At 38.1% G+C, this 21,432-nt stretch overlaps 1 protein-coding gene across 1 annotated transcript in view; it reads right to left on the bottom strand.

The window, feature by feature from the left end:
• LRRC1 (leucine rich repeat containing 1) overlaps positions 1-21,432 on the bottom strand; it is a 134,189-nt gene that overhangs the window by 44,517 nt on the left and 68,240 nt on the right. Inside the window, exons 9-10 of the mRNA XM_088137040.1 lie at positions 8,042-8,159; positions 521-599 (exon numbers count right to left, since the gene is read on the bottom strand). Coding sequence (XP_087993166.1) covers positions 521-599; positions 8,042-8,159 — 197 coding nt within the window. The remainder of the gene's footprint in view (positions 1-520; positions 600-8,041; positions 8,160-21,432) is intronic.

Below are 21,432 nucleotides of genomic sequence, written 5' to 3'. Positions count from 1 at the left end.
TTCCTTTTGTTGAGGAGTTTAGTATCATAACAATTTTTTTTAACAAGTCTGAATACCATTAAATTCTTCCTGGGTCTTGAGCTAGTCACTCTATTCCACTCTTTTTTAAATTTATTTTTGCTGGTAAATTTATTTTTGCTGTATTTCATCAACTTTCTGCAGATCACCAGTACAACCAAAAGAAAAATATTTCCACAGATCAAGCTCTGTTTTAGTATGTATAAGCAGCTAGGGTAAGTAATATATGCTCCAAAAGCCAGTTGACAACTTAATTAATTGTTGCTAAGTAGCAAGGAAATGTCATTTTTTAAACTTCATTTTGCAGTCAAATCCCACCTTTTTTCAGTATTGTCTTTAAGGCAATGGCAATTTCACTTATCTATAAAAACCTGTTTCACAATTTTTCTTTAGTAGAATCAAATCTATTATTTGAAAAAGATATATAAAACAGAAAAAAGACATTTTTACTCTTTTAAAATGTTTGAAAAGTGTTCATGTTTCTATAAATTATGAAGACTACCTGGTGAGAGGATTTCCACTGAAGTCTGCTACTTGTAATGATTTGCAAAATGAGATGCTTTCAGGGATTTCAGGAATATCTATAGGAGAAAATCAGAAATGCAATCAGAAATATTAACTGAAAATCTACTGCCCATCAGTACTCTTGAGCCTATACATAATGTTTAAAGTCCATACTTGTGGTGCCAAACAGAGTCCCCAATACAGTTCTTAGGCTCAAGACTAGAATACCAACAATAGAAGTAAAGGCATGGCAGTTAGTAATTATATATTGGTTGAAGGTAACATTCTTCCCTAATGGCTTGGTTCCACTAATTTTGAAACATGATCACTTGGGTGTTAACAGTGAATCAGAGCCTGAGATGCTCTGGGTTTGCCATAGACTTCTTCTATCTTCTGGTTTTGACCAGGGAAAAAAGGCAATCCTTCAAAGGTTGAATGATATTGAATACAAATTTGAAGTCTTTCCTGTAAGAGCAGAACAATGATACCAAAAGACACTTGGCAATCTACAAGTTATCTACAGATATTAACCTTCCCCAGATTGAGGAAAGGTTTTTTTGGAGCCAGTAATGTGCTTACATCTGCATTACTACAGGGCAGATTCATCAAAACCCCACTAATAGAACATGCCTACCCATGCAACTCTGGGGAAATAGAAGACATCCAACATTTATTGTTTCACTGAAATGTTATAGGGATCTGGGCAAAAATTACATACTACCCCTGCTGCAATATCTCCCAGGAAAAACAGAAGAACACTACAGTAATCATCTTCTTTCAGATTTCAATCTTGCTATCACCCACACAGTAGCCAAATTCTGTGAGGCTGCAGTGAAAACACAGCAACAACTAGTGCAAATATAATAAATTGCAAGTCTTTTATTAATTCTATTTCATTGATTTTATCTTTCTGGTTTTATTTTCTTTAATATGCTGAATTTTGATTGTAATAAATTTGATTTAATAATAACAAATTCATGATTTTTACATTATAACACTTAGATAAAAAAGATGGAATAGGCCTGACAAATGGAAACCAAGGTTTAACAGAAAAGCATACTAACCTGTTTATGATTCTGCAGCATCAAGTTTAATATATGAATAGTCAGAGTTCCATACATCAGTCATAGAGGAAGATGGTTAGCTTACTTGTTTCACACTAGTCATAGGCCTGATTCACATATCACACTAAGCTGAGGTTTGTTTAACCATGATTTATTGAAAAAAACTGGGTGGGTGTATGCAGCATCCTAAATCATGAGTGGTTTGTTACACATGGTGTGAACGTAGCCATAGTCAGCACATACAAGTCATATTACGAAAAAATGCAGTTTTTACATAGGCCTAGAATATTCCAAGCATTTCATATGGATTAATTTGATAATGTTTAGACAATCCTAGAAACTCATCCTATTTATGGTACTGCTACAAAGAAATCAAGGTCTATGCTGTGACTACAAAGAAAGAAAACCCTCATAGCATGGTTTCATTTTTATATCTTTTGCATTCTGATTGCTTATTTTTATTAAAAACAACAACAACAAATAAACCATAAGCCACTTTGAGGTTTTTTGATTTGGTGGTCATATAAGTCTAATAAGGAAATAAAATAAATGAATTTAAAACTCTTCATTTGTATTTACAATTTTCACTCCTAGAAAACACGAATTCTGAACACTGTCAACTTGTCCCAACAAGAACTTTTAAAACCTTATTATCAATTAACAACTGTAATTTTAAAGAAAAGAAATGTATCAGGATTAAAGTTTTGGCAAGCTCTTCCAAAAATCAATAGCTGGGAAGGATGCTAACTATGGTAATGGGCAAAATACCTTATTAAGTATGGAGAAAATAGACAGATGTGCACCTGTTTATAAAATTCTGTTGTTGAGATATATGGATCTCTCTCTCTCTGTTCTACAACTAACCAGGTTGGAAAACTTCTAATGGTGCTAGTTAATTGATTCAATTCTCTTGAATGTGCAGGGCCGTTTCAGTCCTGCACACCACAGAATGCTCTTATTTACACATGTGACTGACCAAATGCTTTGGCAGTGGATACACTGGCACTGCTAAACAGAAAGGCTATAAAGCATAAGCTCTATGACGCAGGACGGTGCAAACAGGCACTCTGTCAAGTGAAAGTTAGCATGGCTGAATGGAAAAATGCCAAGCAAGCAGGATTATAAATAAGAGGACACACTTTTCTTTCTAGGCAGAATACATTTAATGCTAAGAGAATTACAGCTAAAAGGTGAATTGTACTCACAGCTGAAAGTCTATTTACAGTGCAGCATGGAAGTCTAATAAAAAAGACAGTTCGACACTACTTCTTCATGCTGCCTCACTAAAATCCTACAAAATTGAACATAGCATGTGAAACACTTGTTATCTGAACCAAGGCGGGGGAGAGCGAGGTCAGTTCACTGTGCTTTTATGTTCTTATCCAGCACTCTCTCTTGGCTCCCTGTGACGTTCCTCTATGCAAAATGTAAACTACACAGTACCAGGTGGAAATTTCTTTCTTTTTTTTTCCCACATAGATTCAGCCCCAGCATAAATTTATATCTAAAAATTTAGATAATTTGCTAAGCAAAATTAAACAATGGGTCACCAGGGCTTGTTGCATTCTTTATATTTATCATCCCAAATGATGAAAGCAGAGAAAGGGAAGAAGAAAAAGAAGGAAAGAAAGCTTCTCTTTGCTAGGCTATTATCAGCAGACACTGCTGTATCTGTGTACAACAGAAGAAGTAGCAGTCTTTTATGAAATTATGCAAAAGTAATTCAGTATATAGAAAAAGCAAACTAAGCCATAGTGGTTGCAAGAAACATTTTAAAATCCATCTTACAGCAACAGCTTTATTAGGTCAAAGATTTTCAGAGTTATTTATTTTAGCACACCAACTTAAATTATTTCTAGCTTGTTTTATAGCATAGCATAGCATAGCGTAGCGTAGCGTAGTGTAGCGTAGCATAGCATAGCACAGCACAGCACAGCACAGCACAGCACAGCACAGCACAGCACAGCACAGCACAGCATGCTTGAAATAACAGCTGGAGTCTCTATGTTATGCTTTCCATCTTCCAAGGAATATACATCTTTCGCTTACAGATGGAGACAAGTGTAAGTACAGCTGGATCTTATATTTTCAAAAATATAACAATTGCTTCCCTGGATTTTGATAACCACACTTCTGGACATAGCTTAAATACCACTAGGTGGAGCCTAATGTAAACATCTGATTCTCCTTCCAGATTTCTAACCATTACAGACTTAAATAATTGCAATAGCGATTCTGGATTTTTTTCCAGACTTTTCCCAACCAACAGGATTCCTTTCTTCTATTGGTCAGATAATTCTTTTATATATAAGCAAAAGAGAAGTTTTCAACATCCTCCAACAATCGTAACCCCTACAATCTGCCTTATGAAACGAGGGATTTGTAAATTGGGTTTGCGAGTCAGAATTTTAATAAAAACCTTATTATCCTGAGTAACATCTGGTTCACATAACACACAAAGCTGTTATGGTTAGGCCTGGTATAATATCTGAACCAGTAGTGTGGGTTAATTGGTGGTTAAGGAAGAGCATTTTAACATGTTTTGCTAAGTTTACCAAACAAAACCAAGGTCTGACATATCATCTAAACCAGACTGAGGGATGGGTGATTCATTTTGGATTCCTCTTTCCAGTCTCCAGACCTGGGAGAACTGGAATACAACATAAAGAAAATGAGGAGGAGAATTACAGAGACGGTGGCACAAGATTGTGCTCATCATTATTGCCCAGATATTGTCCAGCTGGCTCCCTGCAACTGGGAGGAACTAGGAGACCTATGAGCTAGAGAAGCCCTTGTCCATTCATTATGGTATCCAAACTAATATTTGTCCTTTAATCTCACAGAATATTTTAAGTAAAAATCTCAATAGGCACTGCTTCTTATTTATCTGCTCCATCTGTAGACTGTCCAATTAAAAACTAAAACTTCTGAGCATGTTCTAAACTCAAGACATCATTTCTGCTTTCTTCAGCCTCACATTCAGGGAAATGTGATTTTATCTGAGATTCTCTCCTTCTCAAATCCATTATAAAAAGTCCTTCCCAAATGTATATTCTTGGTAGAATTAATCTGGATCAAAAGAACATTTCTAATTTTAAAGGATTCTCCTTACTAATCCAAGTGAAACAGTCAACTTTAAAGGATGAAAAAAGGAAAAGTCTCACAGGAAAAGAAGTACATGTTTGCAGCCTTTTTAAAGAAATCTGTATTTGATAGTGCATAGATTTACTAGATTCACAAAAGATGAGGCCATATTGGGCAAAACAGACAATTACTTATGGTACAAACTTTGTAGAACAGTTACTAATATCCACTGTTAGAAATGCTATGTTTTATGGTATTCTACGCAGAACACTCAGTTAATGCTTTGATTGTCTTCAAAATGAGTGTGTGTGTGTGTGTGTGTGTGTGTGTGTATGTATGTATGTATGTATGTGTATATATATATATATATATATATATATATATATCTACATCTACATCTATATCTTGATAGACATATCATTTCGTTTGATATTGAGAAATATCAGGGTTTAATTATACCCTGATTATAATGCTTAACCACACCCTTAATTATAATGCTACCGGAAAAACCTAAATGAAGAAGTATTTTTAATTAAATACAAATAACTTGGAAGTAAAGTAAGTTCCTAACAAATATCATGTACTTTGATACTTCTTACATTTCCACTGAAAAATAAACCTATGAAACTCTACTGTATTTCAGCTGTGAAAATGCTTCGATAAGAAACTTATTACTGCAATCCTAAGTACAGGTAGTCCCCTGGTTAAGAATGCCTAGTTTACAGACAACCCAGATTTAAGTACAGAGCCTACTGTAGCAAAATTTGAGTTAAATACACAATGGTTAAACTTAATTATGCAATACTACTTACACAGTATTATACAATAATACTGTTCTGGCATACATACAAATCTGACTTAAGGACAGACCTTGGGAATGGAACTCATTCTTAAACTGGGGACTACCTGTACAAGACAGCAAGCACACATGAAAGAGTTTATAATGAAATAGTTGGCAACTGAAAGATTACAGTGCAGCCACATTTTAAAAAATGCCTAAAACAGGAGAGGCTTGCAGCAGTAAAAGAGGATAACAATTATAGCAAATGCTCAACGAAAAGGACATTACTCAACAATGCTTAAAATGTGCTCCTTTAGCCTCTCCAGTAAAATATCTACAACACTTTTTTTAAAAAATGGCAGTAGGATCACCAGTTGGATGATTTCATTATAAATAGGATACACATATTGCTATATCCACAACAGCTAGCAAAACCTACTTCCAGCACTCATAAAACCAGAATTTTGGGTAGGTGTTTTCCAAATTTAGACCCTTGGAAAGAAAAGGGACCAAAGAAAGTGTAAGATCAGTTATAAAAGATAAAAACAGATCAAGGCTATCTGGATGATCACGAAAGGAAATGCAACAGCCATCCTAATACAGTGGGTCTGGGAAGAGATGTTCATGCTAGGCCAGAGGAGGACAACTTCTTTGAAAAATGGACATTTTTCTAAACAGATGGTTCTAATTGTTTGTTGCCAGCTACTTGCTGGGCAGGGCTGAAGTGAGCAACTGACAGAGAACTAATTCTTTGACGCTTCTTCCTATTACTATGTTGTCTCTTTTGTCTCACGCATGCAGCAGGATGCAGGGGAAGGACTCGAGTTTATCAGATTACTGAACTAATAAGAGTTATTCAGAGTTTTTCAAATTAGGTCAAGAAAGCCATTGAGATGTAGTGGTTGAAGTGCTGGAATAGAACTGGGAAGAACTCAGGTTGAAGTCTGTCCTCTGCCAGGGAAATTCACTGGGTGACTTTAGGCAGCCACTTATTCTCAGCCCATCTGCCTCATAAGGTTGTTATTATGGGGATAAAATAAAGAGAAAACTCTGCATTAGCCACCTTGAGCTCCTGGACAAAAGGTGGGGTAGAAATCTAATAAATTAATGAAAATAAGAAGCGCATGCAGCCTACGACCACAGTTTGTCCACCCAGTGGTGAACAAATACTTCTGAACTCAAAGTGTAAAGGAGATAATAAAACATGCATGTAAAACTTGCAAAAAGGAGCAAAATAAAACATGCATGTAAAATTAGGCAGGTACTTGTCAGGACAAAACAGGAGGCTATATCAGAGATGCTGAATAACGGCAAAGAATTTAAGGAGCAGCTTCTTTCCTTCAGAGATGTCCAAGAGCGAGGCCTTCATGTATAACCTTTCTGCTTGTAACAACAGAGATGAGGCAGGCACCAACGTCAAATGAAATGGTATTGCAATTGTTATTAAAAACAACAGGATAAGGTTAATTGCCTTCTTTCACTGTTGCTTTAAACAATCTTTTTCCAATCTAACACCCTCTAAATATGCTGGATATCAGCCTTTAATGTGGCAGTACAATGTGAAGGGGAAATCTGGTTTAAGTAATATCTGGGTAGGCTTTTAGTTATAGGATACTCAAGAATATATTTAGAAACTGTGAATGTTTTAAAATGACCCCAGCACAAATATGAAATTTCTCTGCCAATTTTTTCTCAAAAGTATATCCTGAAAACGTACAGTTTGTACAGTCTATACCACAACATTATTAGACATGGTGTTCTGGGGGAATATGACAATGGAACTTAATATTAATATCTTTCGGTATCAGGCTTCTTCAACATGTACAGGGTATGTTCATCAGCACATTTCTCCATTCCTTGATTCTTAACCTTGTACCAGTCTTTAACAAAAAAAAACCCTTTTGAACTATAGGCTCATCTAACCCATACTGTTTACAAAGATCAGTTAAAATAAATTTTATGTGCTGCTTTTCCCCTTCCTTACATTATAATATGCAAAATTATGCAAAATCTAGACATTGACTGGGTTCATGCATTATGCTTATCAGTGTTTACTAAATAATCCACAGGTGGCTGAGTTCTCACAAGACACAAGAAATCACAATGGCCATCTTAATATCATGCACCAAGGCAAAACTAAACAACTCCCATTATGCAAAGTGTGAATCCAGGCAATCAGATGGATGCATAGCATAAAGTTTGTCCGGTACTGCAAAGTTCCAGTAACTGCTATTGCTTCAAATAATGTGGATATGTGTCAAACTCTACATGCCATGGTTAAGCCAACATAAAAAAGCCAGTCACAATGCAGGACTTGGGCCAGTCTTAAGAGCTATTGAAACAGAAAAAGTATGTACATGGAAAGTTGCATGCCAAGCTAGCATGGTACCCTATCATGTTAACCAAGCCCTTCATTTGCTTGTTTTTAATTTGGACATTAATAATTTACTTTTCCAAGTAAATGAAGAGTCAAAAGAGACATATTAAGCTGTTTAGCCAACTAATTCTATAGTGCAATAATTAAGTTTGACTCATTTTGAACCATGCTGTAAAATAATCCTAATGCAGATCTGCAAGTACTCATGCTTACCATTTCGAGACAAATCAAGTTCTACCAGCTGCATGAAGTTTGCTATCTCTGGCGGAAGTCGTTGGATTTCATTATCGCTAAGCCCAAGTTTTCGTAATTTTACAAGTTGAAAAAAAGGCTGAAAAAGAAAACAATTTTCCATTCAATACATGCAAAAAAAATTAGGTAATTTTGCTGGTTCATATGAAGAAGGAAACCCAGAAGTTCTAGTAAGGACCAAGAAAAGTGTCACACACTAATGAACATTTAGCATTACTGTTAATGCTATTAACTAATATTAATATTAATATTAACTAATTAATCCTGTTAATTGAGTTTGTCATAATCAGCCCATGTTTCAGCTTGGGAGAAAACAAATCAACTCCAAGATCAATATAAGGCAATATTATAGATGTTAATTGGGTATCATTATCCTATGACCTTTTGTATAGTCACCTGTATCAATGAAATCTGATGGGCCAGGAAAAAAAAAACAATTTTAATTTTGCCAGGGGACCTAGCCAACATGTGTATTCATGCCATCACTCACTTTCATCTCTCTGTATGCATATCTTCATCTAACTACAGTATAACTACAGTATACCATAAAGCAATGCATTTCCTACCACATGTGTTTAAAAAGAAAGATAATGCTCATAGTTCTTTTGTAGTGAATACTTGGTGTTGATAAAGTGCTCGGCAAAGTGAGAAACTAAAACTAAAGATAGTTAGATAGCAATCTGAACATGGGTAAAAATTTACTCTGCTTCACTGCCCATGCCTGTCAAGATGCCATTTGTACATCTATCTCTCATAGTGTCTGCTTATTTTGTTCAATCTGATAAAAGTCAGCATGCTTTGGGTCCCATCATTAAGACAATGTCATTTAACAGGATCCAGGAAGCATGCCTTCTCTGTCACTACTCCTGACCTTTGGAACAGCATCCTCCTTAACATTCACATGTCTCCTACTCTTGCTTTAATTTAAAAAGTCCTTAAAACCTGGCTTTCCTCCCAGGACCTGGTAGAGTCCTTCGAGTGCTCTTACCCTGTTGGGCCATTTTGGTTCTCCATGTCACCATCATGTAATTGCTGGCTTTATCTCTTTTTAATATTTTATACTGCCCAGAATAATTTTTAATCGGGTGGCCTTACAAACTCAATAAATACATAAGTAAACTATCTCAAGTTGCCAAAAGACACAAATCGACATAGATGTAGATGTATTATCACCTCCTTTTCTTGCATTCCCACAGCCAATAAACATTCCTGCATTGCTTACACAATTTTAGGACATTCTTATTTAGACTATAATTGAGATAAGGATATATATATATATATATATATATATATATATATATATATATATAGTGTGTGGATGGATGGATGGATGGATGGATGGATGGATGGATGGATGGATGGGGTGGGATGTGTGTGTATGTGTATGTGTGCAATATAACCCAACAAACAGATTTTAGATCACACAGTTGATCTCTGGATTTTATATGAGTGATTCAGACCCACTTTCACCACCTATATGCTTGAAATCATACAGTACATTGTTCAATTATTACAGCCCACACATGGAGCACCATGGAGCTTTAATAACACAAACGTGAGCTCACTCCCCACAATGAATAGGGTACTCAAGACTGCAAGAATCACAAACTGCAAGAATCACAGAACCAGACCATAGACCTTTGTCATTTTTTTCTCATGCATCATTTGTCTTAAAGAATTTTCTGTATAGGATGCTAACAGAGAATAGCTGAGCTCTCTATTAATGAAAAACAAACCAAACTAACCTCAGGGATAATCTTTTTTAGACTGAAGCATAATTATATCTGTTAGTATTTCTTCAAAATGATAACTCTCATAGCCTGAGTTTCAGGACTATCCAAAGCCATGAAGAAAAGCATTAATGCACAACTGCAATCTGGGAACTTGAAGCTCATCAGGAGTATACAGCTAAAATTATAGTACCTGCCTGCAACAAACCCCATGTTGCCTCTGCATAGAGAAACATATACGTGTCTCTCTGTGCACGTCTCTGTGCTAGAGAGAGAAAGATAACATAATGGGGGATGGGTCCCCAAATTTTATTTCAAACATGGAAATTAGCCGAGACATGAAAGCGGGTCTCCCATCTCCAGATATGAGTGGTAATATTTTAACAATTAAATAATCCAGTGCAACACAGTGTAAAATTACAATTTTGCAGTTATTCCCAATGTAACTGATATACTATTGGATTTCATACATAAGCACTTCCAATTCTTGAGGTTTTTATGCAATGAAACAATCATAAATGGGTGAGTTACATAAATGCCTAAATTAATGACAGTAATATGTTAATCAAGTCACCTATACAAGAATACCAGTGTGACATTTGTCCATTGGTTTCTGAATCTACACTGCTAAGAATCTACAGGGAATTATTAAACTCCCAGAAGTACAATTTCACAGTACTGTACATTCTCTCAGTATATTTCTGATAATGTGAAAGATAATGTGAATGATTAAGGCCAAGTAAATTTCTGTCCCCAAAATCACCAGCTGTAAAACCGTGCCTTATACGTAAATATTAGGCATAATTGCATCAGGGGCATCTTTATAAAGTATCTGGGAAGCTGTATCTCCTAAATGTCTGCCTAGACATATCCCTCCCTAGCCCAAACTTGACCTGAAATACCAATGCAAACTGGCTGAAGAGACTGTCACTTTGCTGAGTTTGAGTATTCTTCTTCTTTAATTATAATCTTTAGTTTCCTCTAGTGTCCACTTTTTGAACTCTTATCTTATTATGTTATTTTTAAAAAGAATTCAAAACAAAAACATTTTACCATGGGAAGGATTCTTTATAATTAATTCCAGAATCTTATCTCAAATTTATCTGGACCCTTAGTCCATTTGTAACTTTCTAAAATCAAAGTTTTAATCACCCTTTTGTTGTTTACTCCAAAAAAAAAAAAATTAAACTTATTTTTAAAACTTCTTTGCTAAGGATTGAAGGAAACTCACCTGGCACTATAAAACTTGTCAATCCAAAGGTTCCTATTGGCTGAAAAGCAGTTAACAAGCAACTTCTGAATGTGATTAGAAAAGGAAGTATGCAAACTTAGTGTCCTTTCAAAGATGCCAACCATGGTTTGAGCAAGATAGCTATTCCCTTGTCTCCTAGAGCTCCTAACCCACTGAGACCGCTCTCTTGCAGTCTCCTCATGAGGAGCAGCTGTCTGGGGTACTTGTGGGAGATCTCAAGTCCCTTCCTTGTCCAGAGGAATTATGGAAGAGCCGGTCTACTTACTGGCTCTTCATTCCGCCAGTCATCGGCTCTGCTTTTCACAGAGCTGTCTTCAGTCTGCCATTTCTTCCCCAGAAGTGATCATCACCATGATTCTTGACCTTCCCTCACAAATCCTTTCCCCTGACAATTCTAAGAAACTGCACACTCAACACTGTATTATAGACCTTCACAGCCTCCACAAAACTGCTTATTTGAATTTTCTATGTGCCAAATCTAAAAATATAGGATATATTATTTCTAATGCCAAACCCAGACCATTTTAAATTATCTGCAAGCTTAAAAAAAAAAAAAAAAAGATATTCTCAATTCTTACAATATTAGAACCACATCTGCCACTTATTGGTTTAATCATAGGGAATTTTTTTTCCTATTTTCTAAAAGACACATTTCAGGATATTCATACCATTCAGTATACTTTAGCAAATGCAGTGCATTGCCAGATCCTAACCCAGCGACGCTGCAGTAAATAATATCTCAACCTTTAATTTTAGAGTGTTAAAAAAATTATCAGTATGAAACAATGCTGTAACTATTAATATGAAGGACAATAATTATAAAGGGAAAAAACAGCTCTTGACAGTTGAATTATCTATCAGTCTACAGCAGAAGAGTAGAAACACTCAAACCATTAATTATATAATCTTACAATACAAACAAAACTTAATTCTAGCACTAACCAAAGGAAATATCGCTACTAATCTTAATATGAACAAGAACATCATGCTGCTGATCAGTTTCTATCTGTATTCTCAGGTATGAGACCCAACATCAGATTATGACTGTATATTATATGAACAAGCAAACAAGAGCCTCAGTTCATATGTGCTCCCCCCCCCCATTTAAATGCAACAACTCCCTGCTTCTGACCTCATTTGCAGCAAAATACAATTTCAATCTTGGATTGCAGGATAAATTGATACAATTATCAGAAACAGAAACTACTGCCATGCGTGAAGGACGATAAAGTATGTAACATGTGACTTGATACTGCCTGTTCCATGGCAGAAATTTTGCAGATTTGCCTAATAGTAAGTAACAGCCTTTGAGAATTATAATTTTATTATTGCAGCAGGCACTGTTAGAAAGAGGTCAGTCAAGAAAGGTAAACAAAATGTGTATTTATTTTCAAATGTACATAAATGTAATGTAGGCATGCAATATCCTAAATTCACCAGCCCTACTAGCTCTGTAATTTGCTTATCTAGAATTTTAGGGATGCTTCAGTACCAGCAGTTTCCATACCTCAGTTCTTCCAGGGGGCTCAGCTAACCTGTGGCTGTCTTTGCTGCTGACCCTTGAAATGCTGATGGCATCATGAGCCAGTCAGTATTCCCTCCAGCTGAGAAATCAAGGAATACAAAAAAATGCCATTCAGTCTGTCCTCAGCAATGGGAAACAGGCATAAGCAAAAGAGAAACTACTTAAAGTGCAGTTTTTATATGTACTGCAGTTGAGCCAGAAATAAATCAACTCAGTTAACAGAAATGATAGTGGGACTGTCTCCTCTGAACAGAAATAGATTATCCTTTGTGTTTCAGCTTAGCGCCCTATGGAGATTTCCCATTTTTGGTTAGTTAATTTTATATGCTTCAGATTTTAATTTATAAAGACCCTGGAATGGGCTTTGATTTTATGAGGTTTTATGCTGTTCCAGAATCCAGTGATTGAGATAGTAAATAAATATTGTAGTAAAAAACAAAATATTCTATGACTTGGAACACACAATGCTAGAACATAATGAATGATAATCGAACATGATAATGATAATAAAACATAATATTATTTGCTTTTCCCTACCTTTGTAGTTTGCATATTATGGTCCATGGCACTGAGGCAAGTTTTCTCTTTTCCAGGAAATTTAAATCTTACCTAAATGTGTTTGGGACGATATCCCAATATTTGCTGAGAAAAAATAATACAGGTAGCCTTTGACTTACAATCACAACTGGGACCAGAACTTCTGTTGCTAAGCGATGCGGTTGTTAGGCGAAACATCACGTGACCACACAGCTTAGTGACAGCAGTTCCAGTAGTCCTAGTTATGGTCATTAGGCCAGGACAGTGCTGTTGTTAGGTGAATACCTCATGCTTCTCCTGCCCTGTTGCACTTGCCTTCACTTCAACTCCCCCACCCGTCTATCTCCCCCCCACCTCTGCCCTTTTTGCCACCCTGCACAGTGGCATTCCTTGGTGGCAGCAGTAGCACTGGGGCTGAATTAGAGGCCTGGGACCTTCAGCGGTCTCAGCTGGCCGCCACCACCCTGAGGCCTCTACTTCAGTCCCAGCGCAGCTGGCACCGCTGCTGAGGAGTGCCTCAAGCCCTGTGCCATAGCCAGCCACCCCAGTGCCACAGCGCCAAACTCCAGCTGCCCCGCTCCAGCACCCAGCTGACCTTCACCATCTTCTTCCTGATGAGACGCACCCAGCCTGCCTTGTGCGAGGCAGCTGCTGATTGTGCCAGTCCTTCTTCCTGAGGCTGCTCATGCCATTCTCCAAATCACACATCCTGTTCCCATACTGCAAAGTGGCCAGCAGCTGGGGCTTTGCACTATGGGGCTTGCCATGGTGTGGGACTTGAAGTGGCACTCCTCAGCAGTGGTGCCATATGTGCTGGGACTGAAGCAGAGGCCTGGGGTGGTGGTGGCTGGCTGAGACTGCTGAAGGCCCTGGGCCTCTAATTCAGCCCCAGCACTGCTGCCACCACTAAAGAATGCTGCTGTGCAGGGCATCAAAAAGGGAAGAGATGGGGGGGGGATAGGCAGGTGGGGGGGGAGTTGAAGCGCCCCTGCAGTTGTAAGAGCAGGTGGGGCCAAGCACCCAAATTTTGATTATGTGACTGCGGGGGCACTGCAATGGCCGTAACTTTGGATGCCAGTCATAAGTCCCTTCATTCAATGCCGTTGTAACTTCAGTCACTGACTGAATGGTCATAAGTCAAGGACTACCTGTAAATGCTCAAAATAAAGCTTTCATAGCAGGAACAGCCTATACTATTCTACATTTTGATGGTAAGTAAATGAAAGGAAAAGACAAATATCTTCTTTTTACCTTATTCAGAATACAATTTACTACTATAATTTCAACCTTTATGTAACTGAATGGAATTTTCTACTAATATGTTAGAAGTTCATCAATACATGCAGAGATTTCTTCTCACTACCCAAAAGAAAATTACAGCAACAGTGAAATATTTGCTATGGTTTTTGTTACTTGGCTCAAAGCTTCAACTATTTTTGCTTCTTTAATCTCAAGTTGTTGAAACCACAAAATACAGACCTAGTGACAGTACTATTCTCATTGTGCCAGTTTGAAGAATGATCAGCACAACTCGCTGAAATTGAAGGTCTTGGAAGATGAGAATTTCTTGTCTTGGAGTGACCCTGTTTCTGATCTCTAAACCCAGAAAATTGTGATTTATTCAAGAAATTATGGTTAGCTGTGTGAGCCAGGTTAAAGTAAGTATGATTAGCTTCTTGACAGAATAGTTAAGAAGGGAGATTTTTGCAGATACAATTGTGGAAAAAATGTAATTTAAGACTTTACATTAACCATTGCATAAAACTCTGTTATGCAAACATTTATGCATTAATACTGCATACTACAATTCAGATATAAATATACGTACACATAAGCCCAAAGAAAAGTCTCAGTAGGAAGTAAAGCAATTGCCAACAATAAAATAAGATTAAGCCTCCATCAAGTAAAGCTCAGTTCCTGGTGACTTCATGGTTATAACCCTGTAGTTTTCTTAACAAAAATGCAAAAGTGGTTTTTTACCACCTACTTCCTACTTTTTAAACTTTCCATCTAATCTACAATCCTGGTATTTCCTAGTCATCTTCCATACAAGTACAAACCAGATCTGACTTGCTTTGCTTTCCAAAATTAACTGACTGTGTCTAGATATTCTTTTTGAAAGAAATCTCAAAAGTACTTTCTATATAAAGAAAATAACACTGCTACACTGTAGATTCAAGGAGCGCAGGCAAGAAAAGGAAACAATGAGACAGAAATTTCTCAGTGAAGTTTAAAGCCATATGTTGGATATGTTCAAAATATTCCTATCTTGAAAACAGAATCAACAAAAGTCGGTTAGATGCTACAACCTAGATAGCTTTGCACAAACAATAAAGATCAGGACAGCTGTGATTATATGGCTGAAAAATAGTTTGTTGATTGATTGATTGATTGATTGATATGATTTATAAGGCCTCCCATCTCTCAACAGTGACTCTGCAGTCTATAAAGACAAAACAATAACAATAATGTAACCATGATGCCCAAGGTTAAAACAATGAACTCCAAACTGCATTACCAGGAGAGCTTGCCTAACCTCCTGGTCCAGATGTCTAGGGGAACAGTAAGGTCTTCAGAGCCTTATGAAAGGCTAACAGAATTGGGGCCATCTAGATTTCTAGAGGGATGCTGTTGCACAGGGCAGGGGCCGGCCCAAAAAGGCAAAATTCATGGGTCCATCAAGATGGCACTGTCTGATGGAAGACACCTGGAATGTGACCTCCCTGCTAGGTCTGGTGGGCTGAGCAAAAGCAATGAGAGATAACCATCCCCTTGAATCACTTCTGGATGCCTACTGGAACCAGTATAGCTCACAGAGCAACAATGTTATATGAGCATAACAGGAAATGCCAAAAATTGCCCATGGTGCTGCATTCTGGACCATCTACAGCTTCCAAATACTCTTCAAGGGCAGCCCCGTGTAGAGCAGTTACAGTAATCCAAACAGGAGGTGACTAAGGCATGAGTCATCAGTAGCAAGGCCTCCCTGTCCAGAAACAGGCACAATTAGGGCACAAGACAAACCTGAGCAACTGTCACAGCTGCCACCTGCTCTTCACACAGGAGCTGTGAGTCCCAGAGGACTCCCAAATTGCACACTAACTCTCATCAAAATGCAGAGAAAACTAAAGCAGTTTAATGTTTTAGCCATTCTAAAACTATAATTCTCTACTGCAGTATTGGACATGAAATACGCTTGTTTTCAGTACTTAAGATGTTTTTTCATACCTAAGTTCTTCAAATATCTACTCTTTTGTGTTGCAAAACTAGAAATACAATATACTGATTTCGAACATTAACTTTTCAATGCAAGGGAAAGAATCGTGCAAAAAAAAAAAAAAAAGTCTATACTGCTTCTTAGTATAGTTTTTCCCAAGATGAATAATTGCAGCATAAACAGAAATCCTCTTTTTCACTACTTTCTGTTTGGGGGTGGGGAAACTCAGGGAATATACAAAAAGGCTCCTTTCATTGGAGCTAAGAAACAAAATGGTCAATAATCCTTGTTTCCCAAGAATGAGGGAATCTTCCCACTACCAAGAAAGAAATGTCTTCCTCGATAGCGGAAAAGTAGAAAGATTCCAACAGCGCTTCTACCTAACAAAAACTTGGGAAAAAGGGAACAGCAGAAGAGGTAAAAATGGTATTCCCACCACTGGAATTGAGTGCAGAAAATACCTTTTCTTGTTCCTGATCCTGGCACCATAAATTTCCTGCAGAAACCAACTACTGGGCATCTCACCCTGATGCTTTTGAGACTGCTACTATAAACTGACCATTTCCAAAATTATTCTAGCATATAAATTTTCTGGAGTCTATCCAAAAACCACTATAAGATAGAAGGAGCTCTCTCAGATAGGCTTGTAACATTCACAAAATTTGATGCAAACAGTATTCTTACTGCAGAGACTCTTTTACACACATACAATGTCTATCTATGTGATCTGGATCTTATTAAATATCTGGAACTTCTCTTAGGAATATTTCCTCCACCGTTTCCAAATGCCATGCACAGGTCTACGGCAAGTATGTATTTTTGCTCCAAACCCAAAGAATCCTCTATTTCTTTCCTAGAACTCTTGCACATTACCCTCAAAGGTTCTGTACCACTTAAGTAGAACCTTTTGTCCCTTCCAGCATAGAATTTTGCTCAGCTTCAGCAGTCTGTGAACGACCCATTTCAGACCTCTTTACAGCTCTGTGTAGCATGTTGCCAGTGTTTTGTGCAATTATCAGTTGGGACTTGTAAAATGTTGTTTGCTCAGTCATCCAGATAGATTTTCAGATATAACTACTGTTAAATAGGAATACAAGCCGTTTAGAGAAATGCATACATTACTCATATGAAAATTGTACTGGCAGTTGATGTGATCAAAAATAATTGGACAACCACATTTTTGAAGCAGGAAGGATGATGCTATGTACTGTATCAAGTGTCAACACAGAAGAGGTATTCCTCCTATGTGAGAGTATGGAAAATGTTTTAAAATGCTGAATGTATCTGCAGCTTTTATAAAAAACATTGTTGTAAATAAATAACTGGGAACATCATTCAAATTAATTAGAAATTTTGGGGAAATATCCATTAAATTAAGTGATCATTGCAAACATTGCAGCCCTACTGTTAATATCTTAGAACATGAGTTAAACTGTTTAACTATATTTTATACACATAACTAGAATTAATTGGGTAGAATCTAATATCATCTAAAATCTGCTCCAGAAGGTCTGTCAACCCTACAGAACAATTTTTAGGTATACAGAGAATAGAAAGGAAACAAGACAATCCGTTACTGATAGAAGCTGTTTCTATCAGCTGAGAAAAACTGAGTAGATTTACATATGGCCCTAAGCCATTGTTGACTAATTACAGTTGGCTGGATTTGGAGAGGCTGAGCCATAAACCATGGCTTACAACCATAATAGATGGGTTTACATAACACACTATTCACCTATTGCAATTTTTACTGGGATTTACTTCCCACTGTGTTTACCTAAAAATTGCAGACCAAGATTTTGCAGTCATTTCCTTTCTCATGTGATATGGAACCTTACATTCTAAAAACAATTGATGAAACCACAGAATCTATCTCCCACCTCTCCTTAAGCCATTTCTCAATCTGTATTAAAACTAAATAAGATACTACTTTCTAATTAGACTAATAGTTTGCAGGGATGTGTAACAAGCAAGCAATTGCCAAATAAATTTTGACACAGAACTGGATAGAAACAGGATTTTGAAAAAAAAATCAGTAACTTGGAACTGTAGGCTTCCTCTTGATAAGGCAAGGTGGATAACTGTGGGGCTGTAGAACAGCAACAGCTAGTCCATATTAAAAAGAAATACATATTTCATCACACCTATGTACTAAAAGCACCAGCTTTCTTTATGAGGGAGAACCAGTTCTCAAACCTATCTTAGGTTATTTCTGTTCAGTGAGCTGGAAAATTCTAACTCAACTGCTGGACATAGAGAATAAAGAAGCTCTAACACCTTGTATTGATAGGATTAGTTTTTGAGATTTTCTTTTTATGTCAATCAAAAATAGAAATAGCCCTTTATTCTTCCTTCATTTAAATGGGACCAAACCAGCATGGAAAGTCCAAACACAAAGCTAAGGAAAATAACTGTTTTTGCTTCTTAGGGGCAGACAACTGTTTATAGTACTAAATGAAATACTACAGCAGAGTTTTTCCATCCACATCCAAGTATTCAATGCAGCAATGCTACTATGCCTACTTAGAGGAGTTCACAAGGTCAAATCAACTTATCCTTTAACATACATAGTAACAAAAAGATTGCTTTATCAACTTTTTCCACTCAAACAAAGAACATTAAGGTGGGGTAGAGATTTTCACCCATGTCATTATTGCAACATTCCAAGATAATCAGTGCAAAGCCTTTTTTTTAAAAAAAAGGACTGGACTGATATAAGCTTATGGGAAAATGTATACTGTAGTGCCTTTTTAGGAAAAAATAAAAGGAAGAATCGCTTCTTCCTTCACATTTTCCCATAATTAAGCTGGGTTCACATACTATACTAAGCTACAATATAATTTGGGTGTAGCTTAGGTGTGAACCAGCTACTGTGATCATGGCTAAACCATGACTTAGAAATATGAACCCAATTCTTCAGTTTAAACATACCAATGTAGGTTATTCCAGAATCAATCAACATATTTCTTCTATCAAATGGATACCATTTTCATATTGCTCTCACTGCCATGGGTAAAAGTAACTGGATTCACACTTCACAGCAAGCAATAATTTTATTTATTTATCATATTTATATAGCTCCCCATCTCACACAAGGTGATTCTGGGCAGCGTACAACAATTAAAAAAAATAAATACATAAAAACTACTATATATAAAAAACTGTAAAAACACAGAAAACAGGAGGGGATAAAATTAATAAGGGAGCCATTGTAAAATCTCCCCGGTCCCCTGGGAACCCCAAGCCTGATCACATAGCCAGGTCTTGAGGGACTTACGGAACGTTAAGAGGGATGGAGCTAATCTCACTTCCAGGGGTAGAAGATTCCACAAGGCACCACGGCAGAGAAGACCCATCTTCTGGGACCTACCAAATGTAATTCTCTAGCAGACGGGATCCGCAGCATGCCTTCTCTGCCAGATCTGATGGGATGGGCAGATGTAATCAGGGAGAGGCGGTCCCTCAGGTAACCCGGCCCCATGCCATGAAGGGCTTTAAAGGTCAAAAGCAGCACTCTGAATTGGACCCAGAAGTAAAACAAAGCCGCTGAGGTCACAAATGTGGCAAACGTGTGGCTTGTTTAGCTTTGGCTCAGCATGCTGTGTGAACCGACCTAACTGTGGTTTATTAAATGAATCACTGCCTAGCATGATGCATAAATTAGGTCTGTATGAAACCACTTCATAGGACAGTTCATCAATCAAAGCCACTGAGTAAGATCATCCAACAACACAAGTCATGCTGATGATACACTGTTGTATATTTATTTATTTATTTATTTATTTTATTTATTTATTTTTCGAATTTGTATGCCACCCATCTCCCCCCAATGGGTGACTCTGGGCGGCTCACAATAATAATAAAAAACACAGGACTCTCCAGACACAAACATAATCTATAAATAGTTAAAAACATATATAAAAAATGGCCTAAAAACCTCCTATAATTGGCCCTAAAAAACCTGTAAGATGCTGGCGGGGGGACAATCCCTCACCCCACCAGCCATCTCCATAGGTGCGGGCCCCCCTCTGGCCCCCAGCCTTCTGGCAGAGCCAGGATTTGATCTCTTTCCTGAAGGCCATGAAGGAGGGGGCACACCGCACCTCAGGCGGCAAGATGTTCCATAGGGCAGGCGCTACAGCAGAAAAGGCTCTCTGCCTAGACCCCACCAATCGAAATTCCTTGACGGGTGGGGTCTGCAATCTGCCCCTTCTGCTGGACCGAGTGGGGCGGGCTGAGATGACCGGGGCGAGGCGGTTCCTCAGATAACCTGGTCCCATGCCATGAAGGGCTTTAAAGGTGATGACCAACACCTTGAATTGGACCGGAAACAAACTGGCAACCAATGCAGCTCACGCAACAGGAGTGTTATACGTGCCCTCCTAGGGGCATTAAGAACTGTCCGCGCCACTGCATTCTGTACCAGCTGTAGCTTCCAGATACTCTTCAAGGGTAGCCCCATGTAGAGCGCATTACAGTAGTCCAACCCGGAGGTGACCAGGGCATGAGTGACTGTGCGGAGGCCCTCCTGATCCAGGAAGGGGCGTAACTGTCGCACAACACGAAGTCGTGCAAAGGCCCTCCTAGCCACGACTGCCACCTGCTCTTCGAGCAGGAGTCATGAGTCCAGGAGAACCCCCAGATTACGCACCGGGTCTGTCTGGGGCAGTGCAACCCCGTCAAGAACCAAGGATGACAAACTCCTAGATCCTGAGGCTCCCTGTATCCACAGCCACTCCGTCTTACCAGGGTTCAGCTGAAGCCTTTTGTCCCCCATCCAGGCCCCCACAGCCTCCAGGCACTGCGAGAGGGCAGTCACAGCGTCACTTAAAGCACCTGGGATGGAGATATATATTTGGGTATCATCTGCATACTGATGATACCTCACCCCATGGTGCCAGATGATCTCACCCAGCGGTTTCATGTAGATATTAAATAGGAGCGGTGAAAGTACTGACCCCTGTGGCACCCCACAAAGTAGGGGCTGGGGGCCAGACCTCTCGCTCCCTATCAACATCGATTGGGTTTGGCCTTGGAGAAAGGAGCTGAACCAGCACAACATTGTGCCACCCAGCCCCAACTCCTGCAGCC

This window comes from Python bivittatus, unplaced genomic scaffold (genome assembly GCF_059951505.1).
Source record: "Python bivittatus isolate LINGU-HERP-01145 unplaced genomic scaffold, Pbiv_v1 ctg000020_np1212, whole genome shotgun sequence".
NCBI classification, from domain to species: domain Eukaryota; kingdom Metazoa; phylum Chordata; class Lepidosauria; order Squamata; family Pythonidae; genus Python; species Python bivittatus.
Note: the sequence above shows the minus strand (reverse complement) of the source record. Positions and strands in the feature narration are given on the sequence as shown.